Consider the following 21,568-nt stretch of genomic DNA (forward strand, 5'->3'; position numbering starts at 1 on the left):
TTTCACCGTGTTGGCCAGGCTGATCTCGAACTCCTGATCTCAAGTGATCTGCCCACCCCAGCCTCCCAAAGTGCTGGGATTACAGCCGTGAGCCACCATGCCTGGCCAAGAACTGGTTTCTAATCATATGCTTGATATTTACCCATGGTTTGACCTAAAGCTAGTCAATTACCCAATATTTTACATAAAGTACTTTGAAAAATATCATAAAGATTCACACTTTAATTCTATGCAAGACTTGGTTCTTTGGCAATGTCACTGACTAGGAAGGTATGAGTACAGGGTTGAACAACAAAAATACTTTGCAATAAATACATGGCGAAGTTCAGAAAGTCAAAAAGAAGCTGAGCTGTGTGTGATGACCTGGAAATCTTACAGAAAGATATGACCTAGTAAGTCTAGTCAAGTCAAATCGATTTTCTTAAGCTCTGCTGGTAGATATAGCTGAAATAAGGCAAGATATCTAATAATATGAACTTAGAGTTAAATTTGTTCTGGTTTGATTTTGGTTGTCATTAAAACCAAAGTTTTAAGGTTATGATGAAGAATCAAAGGGATGAAAAAGTTAAGTGTAAACAGATCATTCATGCATGCATTTTGAAGGTAATGACACAGGTAATATATCAGAATACAGAGTAAAATTACTGGTGTTGATTAGAAGGAAAAAAGCGGCCTGACAATGTGAACTTTCAGATTATGTAAGCACAAGTCAGTAGCCATTAAATTAAAAGATTAAACTGTGTTTAGCTATTTAGCCATTCCTAGAGCAAAGAATGTATTTCTTTAGCTTTGAGGACTTCAAATAAAACAAAATGTTACATTTAAAAATCTGACAAATCTGGTGAAATCAATTTCTCCAGAGAAGGTAAGGACTAATGCCTTAGGACACCTGTAAGAACAACAATAACAAAAAGACTGTTCAGTTATCTCTGTAGTACTACATTGCAGTTAATGCTCATTCTCTTAAAACAGCCTCACTCTTTAAATAAATGCCAGAGGTTATGCTACAGCGATCTGAGACAGGGACGTCCCTTTAGTTCTAGCAAACACACATGGTTACACTGTTGTCTGTCACTGTTAATGAAAACCAGCTTCTGGTTTTAAAAGAATGCAGAAAGCCAAAATCTAGAAAGTAAATTTGTCATTTGTCTTGTATTTGGTGGTAAAATTAATCTTTCAATTTTATTTGTACCAAGTCTTTTCCTGGGAAGGGAAATAGACAGAAAAGAAAGAGGGAAAAAAGGAATAAAGGGAGGTAGAAAGAACAGATTTCAAATTCTTCTGATTTTCTTTTTAACCAGAAATCAAATCTAAACTTCTGTCAGACTTTTAAGACACTCCAAAATCAGCCTTGACTCTCAGTCTTTACCTACATCACTAATCCCCTAATGCACCACTGGTCTCCTAAAGTCAATCTCTTTGCTACTGTATCAACAAACATGCCCATTCTCACCTCTGTGCCTTAAATCCTGGGTCTCTGGTCTGAAATGTTTTTCCAGTTTCCCTATACTTAGCCAAATAATTAGCTGCACTTCAAGGTCCAGCTGATAACCCAAATACTTCACTAAGTCTCACCTGCCTAAATCAGAATTCACTGGCTTATTTTTTTTCTAAAGTAACATACAAGTATTTTATTATAAATTGTTTTATATAACGTAATTCTATTTTCTGTGCCTGGTTTGTCTCTTATCAACCACACAATAAGGTACTTAAAAGCAAGTCTCAGACTTTGACTCCGTCTCCATAGCACTTCTCACAATACTGAACATGTGATAGGCATCCAATAATATTTAAAAAGACATGCTATTAAACTTAATTCTGTAAATTAAACTTAATTCTATGCATTCAGAGCAATATCAGAAAGTTTTAAAATTACTGAACAGTGTCTAGTTATCTACTCAATCTTCATGACCTTTTCCAATGAATTATATTTAAATCCTAGAAAAAAACTTAGAAAAGGCATCAAGTTTTAAAATTGCCAATATTACCAACACTTAGAAATAATACCTGCTAACATTTCCTCACTGCACTCTTCCTTTATAGAATTAATTTTAATTTGAATATTTATTTGATAACTACCTCCCCTACCATACTTAAACTCAAAAAGAATGCAGACTGAATCTGTTTCAGTCACATTTATGTAGACAGCTACGTGCAGGGCTGGATACATGGTAAGTATTCATAAATTTAAGGAATTAGTTAATTTAGGCAAGCCCTTCCTATATTTCTAGAATTTAATTTGATTAAACCAGGAGTCAGGAAATGTTTTCAGTAAAGAGCCAAAGAGTAAACATTTTAGGCTTTGTAGGCCATATGGTATCTGTTGCAACCACCCAACTCTACTGCTGTAGTGTGAAAGCAGCTATAGGCAATACATAAGTAAATGAGCATGGCTGTGTTCCAATATAACTTCGTTTACAGAGATAGGTGGTGGACCAAATTTGGACATGAGGCTGCAGTTTGCCAACTGTTGAATAAAAACAATTTATTGTAACTAGTTTCTCATATTGATCAACACACTTACTGTGACTACAAATGTATGTATCCTATATCCTATGGCTGTACCATAATTAATATAAGCAATCAGACTCTGCTGACAACTACATTTTTGGCAATATGCCATATTATATATGATGCTATGTTGAACATCCTTATGCATATTTTATTGTACATCTCTGACCATTTCCTTAAGATAAAATCCCAATGGTAGAATTGCTAAGAAAGTAGCCACATTTATGAATTTTTGTGATTTTTTTAAAATACGAGCTCCTTTCATGCTGTTATTCCTGGCCAGCAGTGTAAATACCTGCTTTTCCAAAATCTTGTCAACACTATACATTACATATGTTTTCTTACCCACAAATACTTCATCATGTATGTGGTAAGAGTTCAGTATTTGTCTACATTTTTCTAATTAGGTAACATTGATCTAAAATAAAATAAACGAGTATTAATATATACCATTCAATGAAACAAAAGTGTACCTTTGTGCAATACAAACTACTGAAAACTACAGAATATTAAAATTGCCCCAGAAAGTTCCTTTAATATCCTTTTTCAATCAATACTTGTCCTACTCCCAGGTAGTGCAACTGTTGTTCATATTAGTTTTTTCTGTTCTGAAACATTATATAAATGTTGCCTGTTCTAGAACATAATATTAAAGGAGTATACACTTTTTTCTCTTATAGTTCACTAAGCATAAGTTTTGAAATTCGTCTCCACTGCTGTACAGAACAGTAGTTTGTTCCATTTTATTGCCCATTGTACAAGTACACCACACTAAGTCTTATCCCGTCTTTTTTTGAGAGGAATCTGGGCTATTTTCAATTTTTGGCTACTGATAGATACACTACTCTTAAGTATTAGTATACAGGCCTTTTTTGTGTACAGAAGTTTCATTTCTCCTGGAAAGAGTTGCTAGGTCACTGGGCAGATGTGTGTTTTGTGAATGTTGTTAGTGCTCTTAATTGTAGCCATTCTGGCAAGTATGCCATTCCGATTACATGAAGGTTGTTCTTATGTTATTGTCCTACCAGTCTGTAAGGTTTTGCTCATTTTTCAAATCTTGTTTTTTTCCCCCTCTCTGTTTGGGTGTTTCCTTGATCTATCTTTAGGTTATGATTCCTATTCATTTCCATCCTAAAAGCTTTATGTCAGATTTTTTTGTTTGTTTGTTTTTCAGTTTTGGAAATTTCCATTTGGGTCTTTTTTACTGCTTCAAATTCTCTGTTAAGATTTCCTATTTTTATTCACTGCAAACATATTTTCCCTTATGTTCTTAAGCAATTACGACAGTTGCTTTAAGATTCTTGTCTGCTAATAACAACATATGAGTTATCTTGAAGTTAGCCCATTGATTTCTTTTCGGAATGGTTCATGTCTTCTTGTTTCTGTGTACACTGAATACTTTTGCATTCTACTGCAAACGTTGTTAGCAATATGAGTAAAAAGTTTGGGTTCTATTTTTTCTGAATAATTTTTTTCTTTTTCATTCAAGCAGGCAATTTAATTTACTTTGAGTATGTGTGCACACATACTTTCCAAGGCCTGCAGCTACACCAAAGCCTGTCCTCGGTTCTTCAGACCAAGACCGAGGGGTTTTGTTTGTTAAGAGTTTTAGCCACCCTACCTGGCAGAGACTCACGCAGTGCTATTTCCTTACTTCAATGTTTGACTTCCCTCTATTTTCTGTCTGCTTTTGTTTACTCTCCAGTGCTTTCGGGTATTTATTTTTCCTATTTTGTTCATAAGTTATAGTAGTTTTCTGCAGAAGGAATTGTGCAATGGAGCTATCAGGCCATGCCAAAAACAGAACTCTTTATAAACTTAATAAACTCATTATAAAGTTTTAAGTCATACTAAGTTTAGGTAATATAAAGTAATAGCTAATTGATCTAACGACATTCTTTCTGATTGACCCCATTCACAATGTGCTAGTCAGCCACTATCAACTGATTAAAGTTGACACAGATGAACTGTATTTGCTATCTCTGACATAGTTAAAAGGTACATTATTAAGGAAACACACTAGGCTGGGAATAAAGATAGCTGAATTCTAATAATGGTCCTGCTATATTAACAAGTCAGATGATACTGAATAGGTAATTTACTCTTATGACACTATGTCTTTCTATTCCCCACTGTACCTAACACCATATATTGCACATAGTAGTACTGAAGGAGAGTTTGTTAAATTAACAAATCAGTGTAGTTATGGTTTGTTCTGGAGGGGAAGTCGTCTATGTGAAATCTTAAGGGAAGGCAAAGGAATACAAATTTCAGTTTTTAATCTATCATTATCCAAGTTGAATATGTTGACTGATAGTACACTAACAGAAAAGAGAACCTGCATAACGTGCACAAAAACATTAGAGCCACCACAATTGTACAAACATTCTACTCCTTTGCTTCCCTTTAAAAGAGAGATTTTTACTACTGTCCGGTAAAATGGTTTCAAAATGAAATAATAAGACACTTCAAAGTAAACATATCCAAAATTAAATTCTGAGTCCATCTACCACCAATAATAAAATAAAATAATAAAATTTCTCCACACACAGTCTTCCTCATCTCTGCTAACTGTAAGTCCTCCTCTTTTACTTGTTCAGGACAAATAAGGAGTCATCGCTTTCTCTGTTGCCTCTACTTTCAAAATATATCCCAAATGTGCTCATTCTCACCACTTCCATTTTTACCAACCTTCCAGTCCACCATCATCTGTCAGCTGGAGTATCTCAATCACATCAATCACACAATTATTAGTGTCTCTAATTCTCCCCTTGTCCCTATTCCACCTATTGTTAACGTAACAGTGAGAGTTGATTATAAATCTCTTTTCTTTGAGATGTCTCTTTTCATTGTCAAAGCAATCTTCATCTTTCCATTTTTCTCCTTACTAGCTACAAGTCCTCAGTACCTAGAAGACCCTGAAAGATTCTGCCTCCAATCATTTTGCTGAACTCCTCCCTATTCACTCTACCCCTCATTCATTCCAACCTAACCACGGTGACCTTTTTGGTGTCCCTTAGTCATGCCAGCTTCACTTACACCTTAGGGTCTTTGCACATGATATTCCTTCTGCCAAGATCATTCTTCTCAGAGATATCTGCATTATCTCACTCCTTCACCTCCTTCAAGAATTTAGTCCACATGTCACTTTCTCATTAAGACCTATATTGATCACCTATTAAAAACTGCAGTCTCATTTTCAACACCAGCATTCCCCACTGACCTTATCGAAATTTATTGTTCTCCAAGGCACTTATATTTACTTATAATGTTTATTATTTATCCTCCCCTCCACCACTAAAGTTTATAACTTTCAAGATTTTTGTCTATTCACTGTTCATAAAATGCTAAGTGACATACAGGGAATAATATTTTAAATGACTACATTCCACATAACACTAAGGTTCAAGTGCTCAAAAGAATCAGAAAATTCTTTATTTGCTTTGTAAAATTATAAAACTTTAAAACTGTTGACTTATATGACTTAGAATTTATTCTATATTTTCTATCTCCCAAAAGAGAAAACCACAAAAAGAAAAAGAAAGGAGATACATACTAGGCTGCAACTGTCACCTATAACTTCTGATTTAAAATCTGCTTCATCAAAATCACACATTGTTGTCATGTGCTGGCTCTGTAAATGTAACAAAATGAAGCCCAATACAATAAAACTGCTTTTATCTCTTTTGTACATTACTCTTCAAAGCAAATTCTGTCCCCAGCCTCTCAAAAAAGGGCTGATTATTATTAACTGGTTTTAAATCTGAAAGTCTAATACATTCCAGAGTTTTGTACAAACCAAATTGCCTTTGTTATTTTTCCAACAGATATACAAGATTCCTATAAAAGTGTCTATTTCAGTAAAATATAATTATCTGTGGGTATTTGCAAAATGTTTACCAGCATCAGGCTCTGATTACCAATGTCAATTGCAACTGCAGGATCATCAGGTAACTTAAGTGAAGTGTGATCTTCTACTCAGATTGTATATATAAGCACATCTGCTTGAAGGCCATATTTAATTTTAGATTAATTTCTCATAAAAGAAAAGGATTTAAGTCTACTATAGCAAAACAATTCAAAGTTCATGTCTAGGTAGATTAGAACACTAAAATATTGTTAATGAAGTATTGGTAAAAACGCTACGACTTTTATAATAACATATTCATTTTAACAATATTTTAAAATTTCAAGACACGTAATTGTTTGCATTTGTGTTCAAATGTAGATTTTTACGCAATTATACCTTCAAAGATGAGTTACATAAACTGGTTGTTTAAAAAACTATATTCATCATCCTGACAAAATTCTAATTTTGTCATTTAAATTTTTAGCATTTAAATATTTCATAGGGGCCAAAATGGCTGACTAGAAACATCTGCGACAGCTGCGGTCGAAGGCTCCCACCAAGAACGAAAAGGGCGAGTGAATCCTGCACCGGCAATTGAGGTATCTAGGTTTTCTCACTGGGACTGGCTAGGTGGCTGGCGCAACCCAAAAAGAACAGGGAGAGCAGAGAGAAACTACGGCCCACCCAGGAGCCGCACAGTGTAAGGGGAGCTCCCATCCCCAGCCAAGGGAGACGGTGAGTGATTATGCTATCCCGCCTGGAAAACTACACTTTTTCCATGGATGTCTGCAACCCATGGATCAGGAGATCCCCTCGTGAGCCCACACTACCAAGGCCTTGGGCTGTGCAGATTCTCCGGACCGCTCGGTTGGAGACTGCCTAAGACCACTGAGTTCCCGCGGAGAAGGGTGGCTGCCATTACTGCAGATGATGGCTGCTGCCGAAGACTACCGAGCTCCCAGAAGGAGCGGCGACAGCCATCACTGCAGCTCCGGTCTGCCATTTGCCCCTGCCGGTGCCAGGGAGACTGGGTGGTTTGGACCCAGGAGGAATTTCCCACAGCAGAGCACAGTGGCTGTGGCAGACTGTCCCGAGCCATGAGGCCCGGAATTAGCCGACCTCTGTTGCTTCATCTCCGCAAAGCGGAGACAAGACGGCACATTTCCGGGTTCTTTATTACAAACCTTTCCCGTGCGCACCTAAACCTTTCCCGCCTAGGCGCAAACATTTTTCCCGCCCAGGAAGATATGCAGCCTATGGCGCAGGCGCGATCCCGCACCCGGGAAAATTACAAACCCATGGCGCATGCGCAATTGTAATTTGAGTAAACCCAGCCTCCTGTCACCGCCCTGGCCCAACCTCTTCCTCTGCCAGCCTATATAAGGCATTGCACTGCCACCATTAAACGAGACTTGATCAGGCTATTTGTCTTGTCTCCATTTCTCGTGTTTTCTTGTCTCCTCCATTNAAGACGGCACATTTCCGGGTTCTTTATTACAAACCTTTCCCGTGCGCACCTAAACCTTTCCCGCCTAGGCGCAAACATTTTCCCGCCCAGGAAGATATGCAGCCTATGGCGCAGGCGCGATCCCGCACCCGGGAAAATTACAAACCCATGGCGCATGCGCAATTGTAATTTGAGTAAACCCAGCCTCCTGTCACCGCCCTGGCCCAACCTCTTCCTCTGCCAGCCTATATAAGGCATTGCACTGCCACCATTAAACGAGACTTGATCAGGCTATTTGTCTTGTCTCCATTTCTCGTGTTTTCTTGTCTCCTCCATTCCCACTCCCCCTTCCAGGGTCCGTTCGACTGTCCTGCAGGTCGGGACAGCAGACAGCGGCCAAACTGCCTCTTTAGTTCACACCCGGATGCATCTCTCCTCACTGGGCAGGGTCTCCCAGCGGGAATTTCAGCAGTTCCAGTCAGGGGTTTATGGACAGACCTCTGATCTCCCTGGGATGGAGACCCTGGGGACAGAAAGGCTACGATCTCCTCAGATCAGCAGACTTAGTCTTTCCCCTGCTGGCTCTGAGAAATTGGGGCAGTCCAGACGAGTAGGATTCCCCCTAGAGCAGCACACGCCCTAAGCCAAGGGACAGCCAGAGTGCTTTGTTAAATGGGTCCCTGATCCTGTGTGTCCTGACTGGGTGGGACCCGAACAGGGGGTTGCCAGACACCTTATACAGAAGCGTTCCCACCGGCATCAGGTCAGTGCCCCTCTGAGACCAAGATCCCAGAGGAAGAAGCAGGCAGCCATCTTTGCTGTTCTGCAACCTCCACTGGTGACACCTTCAGATGCATGAGGGAACCAGGTAACTAGGGTCTGAAGCAGACTCCCAGCAAACCACAACAGCCCTACAGAAGAGGGCTGTAAAAAAAAAAAAAAAAAAAACATAGCAGTAACAATGAACACAGCATAACAGCATCAACAAAAAAGTCCTCACAAAAACCCCATCCAAAGGACATCAAAGACTGAAGCTAGATAAACTCATGAAAATGAGAAAGAATCAACTAAAAAACACTGAAAACTCAAAAACCCAGAGTGCCTCTTCTCCTCCAAATGATCGCAACACCTCTCCAGCAAGGGCACAGAACTGGGCTGAGGCTGAGATGGATGAACTGACAGAAGTAGGCTTCAGAAGATGGGCAATAACAAACTTCACTGGGGTAAAGGAGCATGTTCTAACTCAATGCAAAGAAGCTAAGGACCATGATAAAACATTGCAGGACCTGTTAACCAGAATAACCAGTTTAGAAAGGAACATACAGGACCTGATGGAGCTGAAAAACACAACCTGAGAACTTGCAATAAGTATAAATAGCTGAAAGAAAGAATTTCGGAGCTTGAAGACCATCTTTCTGAAGTAAGACAGGCAGACAAGATCAGAGAAAACAGAATGAAAAGGAATAAACAAAACCTCCAAGAACTATGGGATTATGTAAAAAGACCGAACCTATGACTGATTGAGGTACCTCAAAGAGACAGGGAGTATGGAAACCAGATGGAAAACACACTTCAGGATATCATCCAGGAGAACTTCCCCAACAACGCAAGACAGACATTCAAACTAGGGAAATTCAGAGAACCACGGTAAGATACTCCACAAGAAGATCAACCCCAAGATGCATACTCATCAGATTCTCCAAGGTTGAAATGAAGGAAAAATATTATGAGCAGCCAGAGAAAGGCCAGATCACCTAAAAAGGGAAACCCATCAGACTAACAGTGGACCTCTCAGCAAAAACCTTACAAACCAGAAGAGACTGGGCCTTCCATATTCTTAAAGAAAAGAATTTCCAACACAGAATTTCATATCTGGCCAAACTAAGCTTCCTAGGCAAAAGAGAAACAAGATTATTTTCAGACAAGCAAATGCTGGGGGAATTCATCACCACCAGACCTGTCTTGCAAGATCTCCTGAAGGAAGCACTAAATATGGAAAAGAAAATCTGTTACTAGCCACTACAAACAAACAAACAAAAAAAAGAAGAAAAAAAAAAAAAAAAAAACACTTTAGTACAAAGACCAATGACACTATGAAGCAACCACATCAACAAGTCAGCAAAATAACCAGCTAGCATCATGATGGCAGGACCAAATTCACATATAAAAATATTAACCTTAAATGTAAATGGGCTAAATGCCCCCAATTAAAAGACAGAGAATGGCAAGCTGGATAGAGTCAAGACCCATTAGTGTGCTGTATTCATATGCCAAGGCACGTATAGGCTCAAAATAAAGGAATAGAGGACAATTTACCAAACAAATGGAAAGCAGAAAAATGCAGAAGTTGCAATCCTACTTTCTGTCAAAAGACTTTAAACCAAAAAGATCAAAGAAGACGAAGAAGGGCATTACATAATGGTACAGGGATCCATTCAACAAGAAGAGCTAATTATCCTAAATATATATACACTCAAATAGGAGGACCCAGATTCATAAAGCAAGCTCTTAGAAACCTATAAAGAGAGTTAGACTCCCACACAATAATAGTGAGAGACTTTAACACTCTAAATATTAGACAGATCATCGAGACAGAAAATTAACAAAGATATTCAGGACTTTAACCCAGCTCTGGATCAAGTGAACCTGACAGTGATCTACAGAACTCTCCACCCCAGATCAACAGAATATACATTCTTCTCATCACCAAATACACTTACTCTAAAATCTGTCACATAATTGGGAAGTAAAACATTCCTCAGCAAACGGAAAATAACTGAAATCTTAACAAACAGTCTCTCGGACCAAATTAGAACTCAAGATTAAGAAATTCATTAAAACCACACAACTAAATGGAAATTGAACAACTTGTTCCTGAATGGCTCCTGGGTAAACAATGAAATCAAGGCAGAAATAAATAAGTTATTTGAAACCAAAGAGAAGAAAAAGACCACATACCAGAATCTCTGGGATGCAGCTAAAGCAGTGTTCAGAGGGAAATTGATAGCACTAAATGCTCACAACAAAAAAACAATAACAAGTTCTGAAATTGAAGCAGTGATAAATAGCATACCAACCAAAAAAAAGCCCAGGATCAGGCGGTTTTACAGTTGAATTCTAGCAGAGGTACAAAGAGGAGCTGGTACCATTTTTTCTGAAACTATTCCAAACAACTGAAGAGGTGGGACTCCTCTCTAACTCATTTTATGAGGCCAGCATCATCCTGATACCAAAATCTGTCAGAGATACAACAAAAAAAAGAAGGCTGGGAGTGGTGGTTCACACCTGTAATCCAGCACTTTGGGAGGCCAAGGTGGGTGGATCACGAGGTCAGGAGTGTGAGACCAGCCTGGCCAACATAGTGAAACCCCATTTCTACTAAAAACACAAAAAATTAGCCAGGAGTGGTGGTGGGCACCTGTAATCCCAGCTACTTGGGAGGCTGAGGCAAGGATAATCGATTGAACCTGGGAGATGGAGTTTGCAGCGAGATGAGATCATGCCACTGCACTCCAACCTGGGTGACATTTCAAGACTCCATTTCAAAAAAAAAAAGGAAAACTTCAAAAACTTCAGGACAATATACCTGATGAAGATCAATGTGAAAATCCTCATTAAAATACTGGCAAACCAAATCCAGCAGCACATCAAGATGCTTATCCACCATGATGAAGTCACCTTCATCTCTGGGATGCAAGGCTGGTTCAACACATGCAAATCAATAAACCAATTCTTTACATAAAAAGAACTAAAGACCAAAACTACATGATTATCTCAATAGATGCAAAAAAAGACCTTCAATAAAATTCAACATCCCTTCATGTTAAAAACTGTCAATAAACTAGGTATTGATGGAACATACCTCAAAGTAATAAAAGTCATTCATGACAAACCCACAGTCAATATCATACTGAATAAGCAAAAGCTGAAAGCATTCCCCTTGAAAACAAACACAAGACAAAGATGCCCTCTCTCACCACTTCTTTTCAACACAGTATTGGAAGTTGTGGCCAGGGCAATCAGGCAAGAAAAAGAAATAAAAGTTATTCAAACAGGAAGACAGGAAGTGAAACTGTCTCTGTTTACAGATGACATGATCCTATATCTAGAAAACCCCACTGTCTCAGCCTAAAGGCTCGTTAAGTTGATAAGCAATTTCAGCAAAGTCTCAGGATACAAAAATCAATATGCAAAAATCACAAGCATTCCTATACACCAACAATAGACAAGCACAGAGCCAAATCATGAATGAACTCCCATTCACAATTGCTACAAAGAGAGTAAAATACCTAGGAATACAGCTTACAAGGAAAGTGAAGGACCTTTTCAAGGAGAACTACAAGCCACTGCTCAAGGAAATCAGAGAGGACACAAATGGAAAAACATTCCATCTCATGGATAGGAAGAATCAATATCGTGAAAATGGCCACACTGCCCAAATAATTTATAGATACAATGCTATTTCCATTAAACTACCATTGTTAAGCATCCACTAGAATTCAGAATTAGAAAAACTTCACAGAATTAGAACAAACTATTTTAACATTCATGTGGAACCAAAAAAGAGCCCGTACAGCCAAGACAATCCTAAGCAAAAAGAACAAAGGTGGAGGCATCATGCTATCTGACTTCAAACTACACTACAAGGTTACAGTAACCAAAACAGCATGGTTCTGGTACAAAAACAGACACATAGACCAATGAAACATAATAGAGAACTCAGAAATAAGACTGCACATCTACAACTATCTGATCTTCGACAAACCTGACAAAAACAAGCAATGGGGAAAGGATTCCCGATTTAATAAATGGTGCTGGGACAACTGGCTAGCCATATGCAGAAAACTGAAACTGGACCCCTTCCTTATACCTTATACAAAAATTAACTCAACTGGGAGGCTGAGGCGGGTGGATCACTTGAGGTCAGAAGTTCTAGAGCAGCCTGGTCAATATGGTGAAACACCGTCCCTATTAAAATATAAAAATTAGCTGGGTGTGGTGGCACATGCCTGTAGTCCCAGCTACTTAGGAGGCTGAGGCTGGAGAATCACTGGAACCCAGGAGGCAGAGGCTGCAGTGAGCCGAGATCATGCCACTGCACTATAGCCTAAGCAACAGAGTGAGACTCCATCTCAAAAAAAAAAGAAAGAAAAAAAGAAAAAAAAATTAACTCGGTTGGGCGTGGTGGCTCACACCTGTAATCCCAGCATTTTGGGAGGCTGAGGTGGGCAAATCACAAGGTCACGAGTTCAAGACCGGCCTGCCCAACGTGGTGAAACCCCATCTCTACTAAAAATACAAAAAATTAGCTGGGTATAGTGGCACATGCCTGTAATCCCAGCTACTCGGGAGGCTGAGGCAGGAGAATCGCTTGAACCTGGGAGGCAGAGGTTGCAGTGAGTTGAGATCATGCCATTGCACTCCAGCTTGGGCAACAAGAGTAAAACTCCGTCTCAAAGAAATGAACTCAAGATGGATTAAAGACGTAAATGTAAAACCCAAAACTATATACTAGAAGAAAATCTAGGCCGGGTGCAGTGGCTCATGCGTAATTAGACCTGTAATCCCAACACCTTGGGAAGCCGAGGCAGGAGGATCACAAGGTCAGGAGATCAAGACCATCCTGGCTAACATGGTGAAACCCTGTCTCTACTAAAAATACAAAAAATTAGCCGGGCGTGGTGGTGGGCGCCTGTAGTCCCAGCTACTCAGGAGGCTGAGGCAGGAGAATGGCGTAAACCCGGGAGGCGGAGGTTGCAGTGAGCTGAGATCACACCACTGCACTCCTGCCTGGGTGAAAGAACAAGACTCCATCTCAAAAAAAAAGAAAAAAAAAAGAAAATCTAGGCAATACCATTCAGGACATAGGCACGGGCAAAGATTTCATGACAAAAATGCTAAAACCAATTGCAACAAAAGCAAAAATTGACAAATGGGATCTTGTTAAAATAAAGAGTTTCTACATAGCAAAGGAAACTATCATCAGCGTGAACAGACAACCTAAAGAATGGGAGAAAATTTTGGCAATCTATCCATCTAACAAAGGTCTAATATCCAGAAGCTACAAAGAACTTAAACAAATTTACAAGAAAAAACAAACAATTAAAAAGTGGGCAAAGGGCATGAACAGACACTTTTCAAGACATTTATGCTGCCAATGAACATGAAAAAAAGCTCATCACTGGTCATTGAAGAAATGCAAATCAAAATCACAATGAGATACCATCTCTTGCCAGTCAGAATGACAATTATTAAAAAGTTAAGAAACAACAGATGCGGTGAGGCTGTGGAGAAATAGAAACACTTTTACACTGTTGGTGGGAATGTAAATTAGTTCAACCACTGTGGAAGACAGTGTGGTGATTCCTCAAAGACCTAAAACCAGAAACACCATCTGACCCAGCAATCCCATTACTGGGTATATACCTAAAGGAATATAAATCATTCTATTATAAAGATATATGCACGCGTATGTTCATTGCAGCACTATTCACAACAGCAAAGACATGGAATCAGCCCAAATGCCCATCCGTGATAGACCTCCAATATGCTCCTATCCTTCTGTGATCTAGTACCAGATCTATCTAAATGTGAGCCACGGGTATCTTCTCTTACCATGAACATACTATGCAGCCTATAAAAAGAAACGAATGGCGACATGGAGATGCACGGGACATGGATGAGTTGCGAAGTTCATATATCTTCAGCAAACTAACGCAGGAACAGAAAACCAATCACCACATGATCTCAACTTGATAAGCGTGTGGGCGCGAGCACTGAACAATGAGAAAACACCTGAACACAGGGAGAGGGAGAACAAACACTCCACCGGAGTCTACTGCTGACGGGCGAGGGAAGGAAAGCATCAGGATACACAGCTAATGCATGCTGGGCTTAATACTTAGGTGATGGATTGGCCAGGTGCAGTGGTTCACACCTGCAGTCGCAGGACTTGGGAGGCCAAAGTGGGCAGATCACCTGAGGTCAGGAGTTTGAGACCAGACTGGCCAACATGGCGAAACCCCATCTCTACTAAGAATATAAAAATTAGCCAGCGTCATGGTGTGCTCCTGTAGTCCTAGTTACTTGGGAGGCTGAGGCAGGGGAATCACTTGAACCCAGGAGGCAGTGGTTGCAGTGAGCTGAGATTGCACCACTGCCCTCCAGCTTGGGCAACAGAGAGAGACTCGGTTTCAAAGGAAAAAAAAAAAAAGAAACCTAGGTGATGGGTTGATAGGTGCAGCAAACCACCATAGCACAAGTTTACCTATGTAACAAACCTGTACATCTTGCATGTGTATCCCAGAACTTAGAAGTAAAATTTCATTTACTTCTAAAACCAAATATACTGCATCTTCCTCTGTGAGAAGAAAACTAGCCATTTTATTCAAGGGTATTTATATCCAACTACACACAGTTTTACTGCAAAACTGTCCTGTTTTCAGAAACAAGGTAATCATAATAAGCTATTGAGTCTGATAATGAGCATATGAGCTAACACATACAACTGAGAACCACTGGATCAATAAGTAATAACCATTGTACAGTAGTCCCCTGTTATGCATGGGGGATACGTTCCAAGCCCCCTAGTGGATGCCTGACACTGCAGATGCTACCAAATCCTACATGTACTATGTTTATTTCCTCTACATACGTACCCCTGATAAAATTTGATTTATAAATTAGGCACAGTAAGAGAGTAGCAACAACTACTAAAATAGAATGTTTATAACAATAAAAGTTAAGTGAATGTGGTCTCTCTCAAAATATCTTATTGTACTATAAATATCCTATTATACTAACCCTTCTTATGATGATGATATGAAATGATAACATTAGAACTTCAGTTGAGCACAGGTAATTGAAACCATGGAAAGTGAAACCACAGATAAGAAGGACTGCTATATACTTTGTTCAGTTATTTATTTATTTTTTTTTTTTTGAGACGGAGTCTCGCTCTGCCGCCCAGGCTGGAGTGCAGTGGGCGGATCTCAGCTCACTGCAAGCTCCGCCTCCCGGGTTTACACCATTCTCCTGCCTCAGCCTCCCGAGTAGCTGGGACTACAGGCGCCCGCCACCTCGCCCGGCTAGTTTTTTGTATTTTTTAGTAGAGACGGGGTTTCACCGTGTTAGCCAGGATGGTCTCGATCTCCTGACCTCGTGATCTGCCCTTCTTGGCCTCCCAAAGTGCTAGGATTACAGGTTTGAGCCACCGCACCCGGCCTGTTCAGTTATTTTTAAAATAATTCAGCTGTATTTATGATTGATATAAGCCTATTATTCATGATTCCATTGGCATAACATCAGGCATGATAGGCATACATAAATAGTTACTGCTAAGTAACTTTTATTATGTCCATGTGCAGAAAAGAGTTAACATAGCAGGCATGACACTGCCATCCTTAAAAAGCTTGCTTGCAAGATTGGCCCTTAGGTGGCATCGGAGAACTCGGATCTTGGGAGTGTCCCCACCATTTCCTAATTAATAAGAGTGGCTCACTGTGCCCAAACTGTTTGTGCAAACAATATGGTTTATGCTGAACACCTGCTTTCCTTCTGGGAATCTGAAATTTTGGTACATGTTAGGCAGAGGGTTCCCAAATGACCAACTCTCAATAAAAATTCTGGGGACTGAGTCTCTAATGAGCCTCCCTGGTAGACAACATTTCACATGTGTTGTCACAATCCAATGCTGGAGAAATCACACACACCCTGAGTGACTCTACCAGGAGAAGACTCATGGAGCTTATCCCATGGTTTCTTCTGAACTTTCGCATATGCCTTTTCCCTTTATTGATTTTGCTTTGTATCTTTTTGCTGTAATACATTTTAGCTATGAATAGGATTATATGCTGAGTCCTGTCAGTCTTCCCAGTGAATCAACCAATCCAATGGTGGTCTTGGGAACCCATAACATAGTCCAGTGTAATTCCAAAGTGCAGAAACTGTGCCTTATATCTACTTGTATTTCTTAGACTGTATAATATACTCATATATAACAGCTATTCATCATATGCAGTGATTATTTTCCTTTTAATATATCCAAACTAGTCTCAAGATGTGTTGCACATCCACTTCAGCATTAGTTAATACTAGTGAACTGGTTAACGACAAAAAAACATGTAATAAGAGTGGTACACCTCAAACAACAAATAAAAAGGCAGGTTTTTGGCAGCTTCAAGTAACACAGTTGGACAGAAGATTGATTACTTTGACCATGTATATAGTCTGCAGCTCTGCAACCTATTTCAATGTTGTTTTGATAATTATCTGCCTGTAAACTTCCTAAAGAACATTCTAAGCATGCTTAACTTGATTCTTTTTTGTTTATTCACTTATCTTTGGAATTTCACAAAATAGAACATACTTCAGTTCTGTGTGATTGACAGAACAGGGTATTTTATCAAGTTTCTTTGTTATTTACCTACAGCTCTGTGATGTTTCAAACAAACAAATAACCCATGCTTCCTTGTACTTTATATAATTCTTTCAGAGCTATATCTCACTTATTGGACAACAGATCATAAAGACTGCAACATAAGTACAAAATGAACATTAAAATAAGGGAAAACAAGGCCCAAGGGATGAAAGGAGTCAGTAAAAGAATACAGCTAGGTTAAAGAAAGTTCCAACCCATCCCTGATGACGAAATACTTTTTTGTCTTTACCTGTGACAGCAAAAGGAAAAAAGAGAAAAGGCTCTTATTATTTCTAAAGCAAACGACATTATCTAATATAGAGACTTTATAGCAAATGTCAACTATGCACTTCAAAAAAGCAAAGAAATATAATGAGGAATTTTACAAAACACTATATAATTCAGTGACTCTTCCTCTTACAGAGAAAAATGTATAATACTAGTATGCATACTTTACTTATATACGGCAAACATTATTTTTTAAACATTACTAACATAGAAAATATAAATCATTAAATTAGTGAAGTCAAACAGCTAGAAAAAGACACAAAGTTGAAATCCAGAGTTTGTCAAACCATTTCCCTAAGACACAAGGTGCTAACTCCTAGATCCAAGAAAAAGTAATGATTTCATCATTACAGTTGGTGAGATATTACTGTTTTGGCTTTTGGAAGGTGAGGAAAGTGGGAAGAAGTAAGAAAGCGATTTGGCCATTCTAGAGTTTTCCTTCACTTCCATTCCCAATGTACTCAGTGTTCACTGTGTTACTGTCTACCAGTATACTTCAGTCATTTATTTTAGCGGCTTTATTCACTGCCAATAATATCACTAGCAAGGAAAGAATACTATAAAATTAAATTTTATATTTAAATCAATAACTTTTCTTTTGATACCAACAGAGTTTATAATCTTGTCAAAGTTTCCCCAATAGCAAGATCAGGATTCTCCTTTCTAATCTCTAAGTCAAGCCACCTTTTCAAATCAAATCAAAGTTCAAAAAGGAAAGGTGCTAAGCACTATTCTTCTCTTCAAAAAGAAACATAGGCCAGGCACAGTAGTCCATGCCTGCAATCCCAGTACTTTGGGAGGCAAAGGCGGAAGACTTCTTTGAGCCCAGGAGTTGGAGACCAGCCTGCACAACATAGTGAGACTCCATTTCAAAGAAAAAGGGGGAAAAAAAGAAACCATATATTTTCGTGTTTCTTACTTTACATTGTTAAAAATATATTTTATAAAGACCAAGATTCAAGAGTCGACACCATTTGAATAATATGAAAACTAATTGTCACCCAAAAGCTAAAATTTTTTTGTATTACGTTATAGTTTTCATTATATTGGAATGGCATATTACTGGAACTTACACAAATTCATTGTAGAATTAGAATCATGTAATTCCAGATTAAAATTAAATTTTAGAATTACAAGGGTATATAATGATGAAACATTCTAAATGTTATCTACTGCTTAAGACAAATTTTAACTGTATTTAAACGTTAGGTGAAATATGCAACTCAGACTAATTCAGTGTACAGTAAGTAAAAACCAATGGTGTATAGATAAAGAGAGTATAATGTAAGCTGGTTAAAAAATTATAATGAAGAGACAACTAGTAAGAATATAGCAACCTGGCTGAAATTGATATTCATTAGGGTACTCCTCACATCAATAGGTAACATTTGGACTCTGTGGTCTTTATCAGTGTCCCAGCTGGTAATGGTTGAAAGTTAATGCCTTACCCAATTCTGTTCAATTTTCTATCCTAATTAGCCCTCCAGATCTATAGCTGTGAGCACCAAGTGTCTGTGCTCAAAAGAAACTAATTAATGCTAGCAAATTAGATCAAGTCCAAAGATCCAACAGCCAAACTCTTAGTTAAATGCTCCTTGTTAATAGGAAGTGTAGCTGTCAATAACTGCTGTTGGTGACTATAATGAGGCATCTTTCTTTCATTGAAAGTGATTTCATTTCTCTTTGTCCATGGAAAAGCTGTTCCATTCCCTTCACAAACCTAAGTTGCTGACAGTCTGACCCAATTCTTATGATCAGCTGGGTTGAAATGACGTTTAAAAAAAAAATCTAACGGAAAAGCTTTCCTACATAATCATATTTTAGGCATTCAGCAGAAAGTCAGACCACTTATTAAAATTCCTGTATCTTTTATCTAAGAACCATACAATTGGCATACATAATGCTTTTACATAAAATCCTATAATTATTTAATAAAACAAAAGCTATAAACAGTAAATAAACTACAATGGAAATGTCTCGATTCTAAATTATGTCTTACTGTTCAGTTTAAATGAAGTTTTCTTTTGCTGCTTGAATAATTCTAATGTATATCATTTCCTAATTTATATGGTTAGAAAATAGACTTCTGATTCTCTCATCAATTTTAGATTCTAAAACATTGTTTTGAATCATATGGCCTAAAAAATCAATATATAATTATCTAAAAGAAATTCAAATTATGTTATTACATTCTAATATAGATGAATACATTTAAATAATCCAAATGAATCACAGATTTTAAGATGCTTTCAGTCTTCAGAAAACTTAACTATATTGAAAAAGCAAAAACTTAACTACATCAACATCCTAAACAACTTTTGATGAAGTGAAAATTAAACACTTATTTTCTGTACCATTATAAAACACTAGTTTTGTAACACAAATAAATATTTTAAAGTTATACTCTACTCTTTCATTTCAAAACCAAAACAAAGTTTCATTGTCTAAGAGACAACGAAAGACAGTTCTGAAACCCAAAGTCATACAATCATTCTGCATTTTCCTTGGAATTATGTCAGTAAAATTTAAACTGTAATTGAGTTAGCTAGCTTTCTTTCATTCCAGGTATAAAGATAATATGCTACATGACAGCATAAATACAACTTATATGTATAACTTCAGACTGATATATCAGTAATAAGTAAATTTTCCTAGCAATAAAAGCCCTACAACTTTATTATAGAGTTTTAAGTTTTATCTCCCCTCACCTGAATCAGGATATACATTTTTTAAGCTCTATGAGGAATGTGCACATTGTACCTCTTGTGACCATAAACATGACACCTGCCAATGCCATACATGCACTACTTGCAGGTGTCAATAGGTTGACTTCTCAAGACACCTGGGGGTAGGTGTTAAAGAAAGGTACTCTGATTAAACTATTAAACTAATTCACAGGAAAGCAAGAGTAAAACCAGAGGATGGTTATTTATATGAGTTTTAAAATGGATAGGTCATAATAAGTTATGAAGAAACAAAAATGACCATCACACATTGTTGAGTTCAAAGAACTACTCTTATTTTATTGCCTCCACTCATCAATTGCAAAGGTCCTCTCTAAGGGCAGAGGACAGGGAAGGGAACAAAAGCATTCCTAGTATCCAAATGTTATTGACCCAGTCCTGAAATTAGAGTTGACACAGCTCTGCTCCCCTGTAGAGAAGCTTGCAGTGGAAGTGCAGCCCATCACCCTCGCTAAAAATTATTGTGTTCCCTCAACAAAGATGACCACACAGAAGCTGAAGAAGTCAAGCCAGGAAAATCGCCTATGTCCATAAAATTTTGTTACTTCTTTTTGATGGCCCATCCAAGAGGTAGAATTTTTTTAAAGATATTTCTACAGTGATATTGCCATGTGCTTTTCTAATAACTCATCATTTACAAATGTATTATGGCCTCACTTTTTACCTTTCACTGCTTTGTTTACATGTTTCAGTAGAATATTGCACATTAATCACTGATGTCTCTAGATCTACAGGAGTATTTCATGTTAAAACATTTTCCAAAGAAAACATACATGTGTAGCTGTCTAGTTTATGTATTTACATAAATATCTTCCACTTGGAAATGTAAAACAAAACAAAAACCCCAGACTCACTGTAAGTCCTATCGGGATTCTATTAACAATTCAGTAATGACACCAAAGAAAATCACAGGTATAGGATAGATCTGATGTTTCTTCCTCCCCTATAAAAATCATCAGAATAACTTGTTTCTCCAAATTACTCATACCAAGTTTTTCTATGGATATAACTGTACCTCTGAGGGTAAAAAAAAAAAAAGATGTTTCTTACTAGTAATTTAGGGAAATATTTTTAAACTGTAAATGAATTGAACATTACTGGAAGTTCTGAAAGCTGAAATACTGGTATTTCAGCAAAAGGGTGAGAAGCAATTCATACATATTAATTCATTGACTACTTGATTCTGGGGCTAAGGATTACATTCAGATCATATTATTAAAAATAAATGTGATCTTTACATGAATATTTGAATCTTACCTTGAACTTGTTCAGAACACCTCTCTTTGGCCTTTTCTCTCATTATTTTAGGG

The 21,568-nt window shown here is 38.0% G+C and overlaps 1 protein-coding gene across 1 annotated transcript in view; it reads right to left on the reverse strand.

The window, feature by feature from the left end:
- CMC1 (C-X9-C motif containing 1) overlaps nucleotides 1-21,568 on the reverse strand; it is a 64,650-nt gene extending 43,082 nt beyond the window's left edge. The window contains exon 1 of the mRNA XM_017868487.1: nucleotides 21,516-21,568. Coding sequence (XP_017723976.1) covers nucleotides 21,516-21,558 — 43 coding nt within the window. The 5' untranslated portion in view covers nucleotides 21,559-21,568. The remainder of the gene's footprint in view (nucleotides 1-21,515) is intronic.

The sequence above is a fragment of the Rhinopithecus bieti genome, unplaced genomic scaffold, assembly GCF_001698545.2.
Source record: "Rhinopithecus bieti isolate Rb0 unplaced genomic scaffold, ASM169854v2 scaffold_60, whole genome shotgun sequence".
Lineage (NCBI taxonomy): Eukaryota > Metazoa > Chordata > Mammalia > Primates > Cercopithecidae > Rhinopithecus > Rhinopithecus bieti.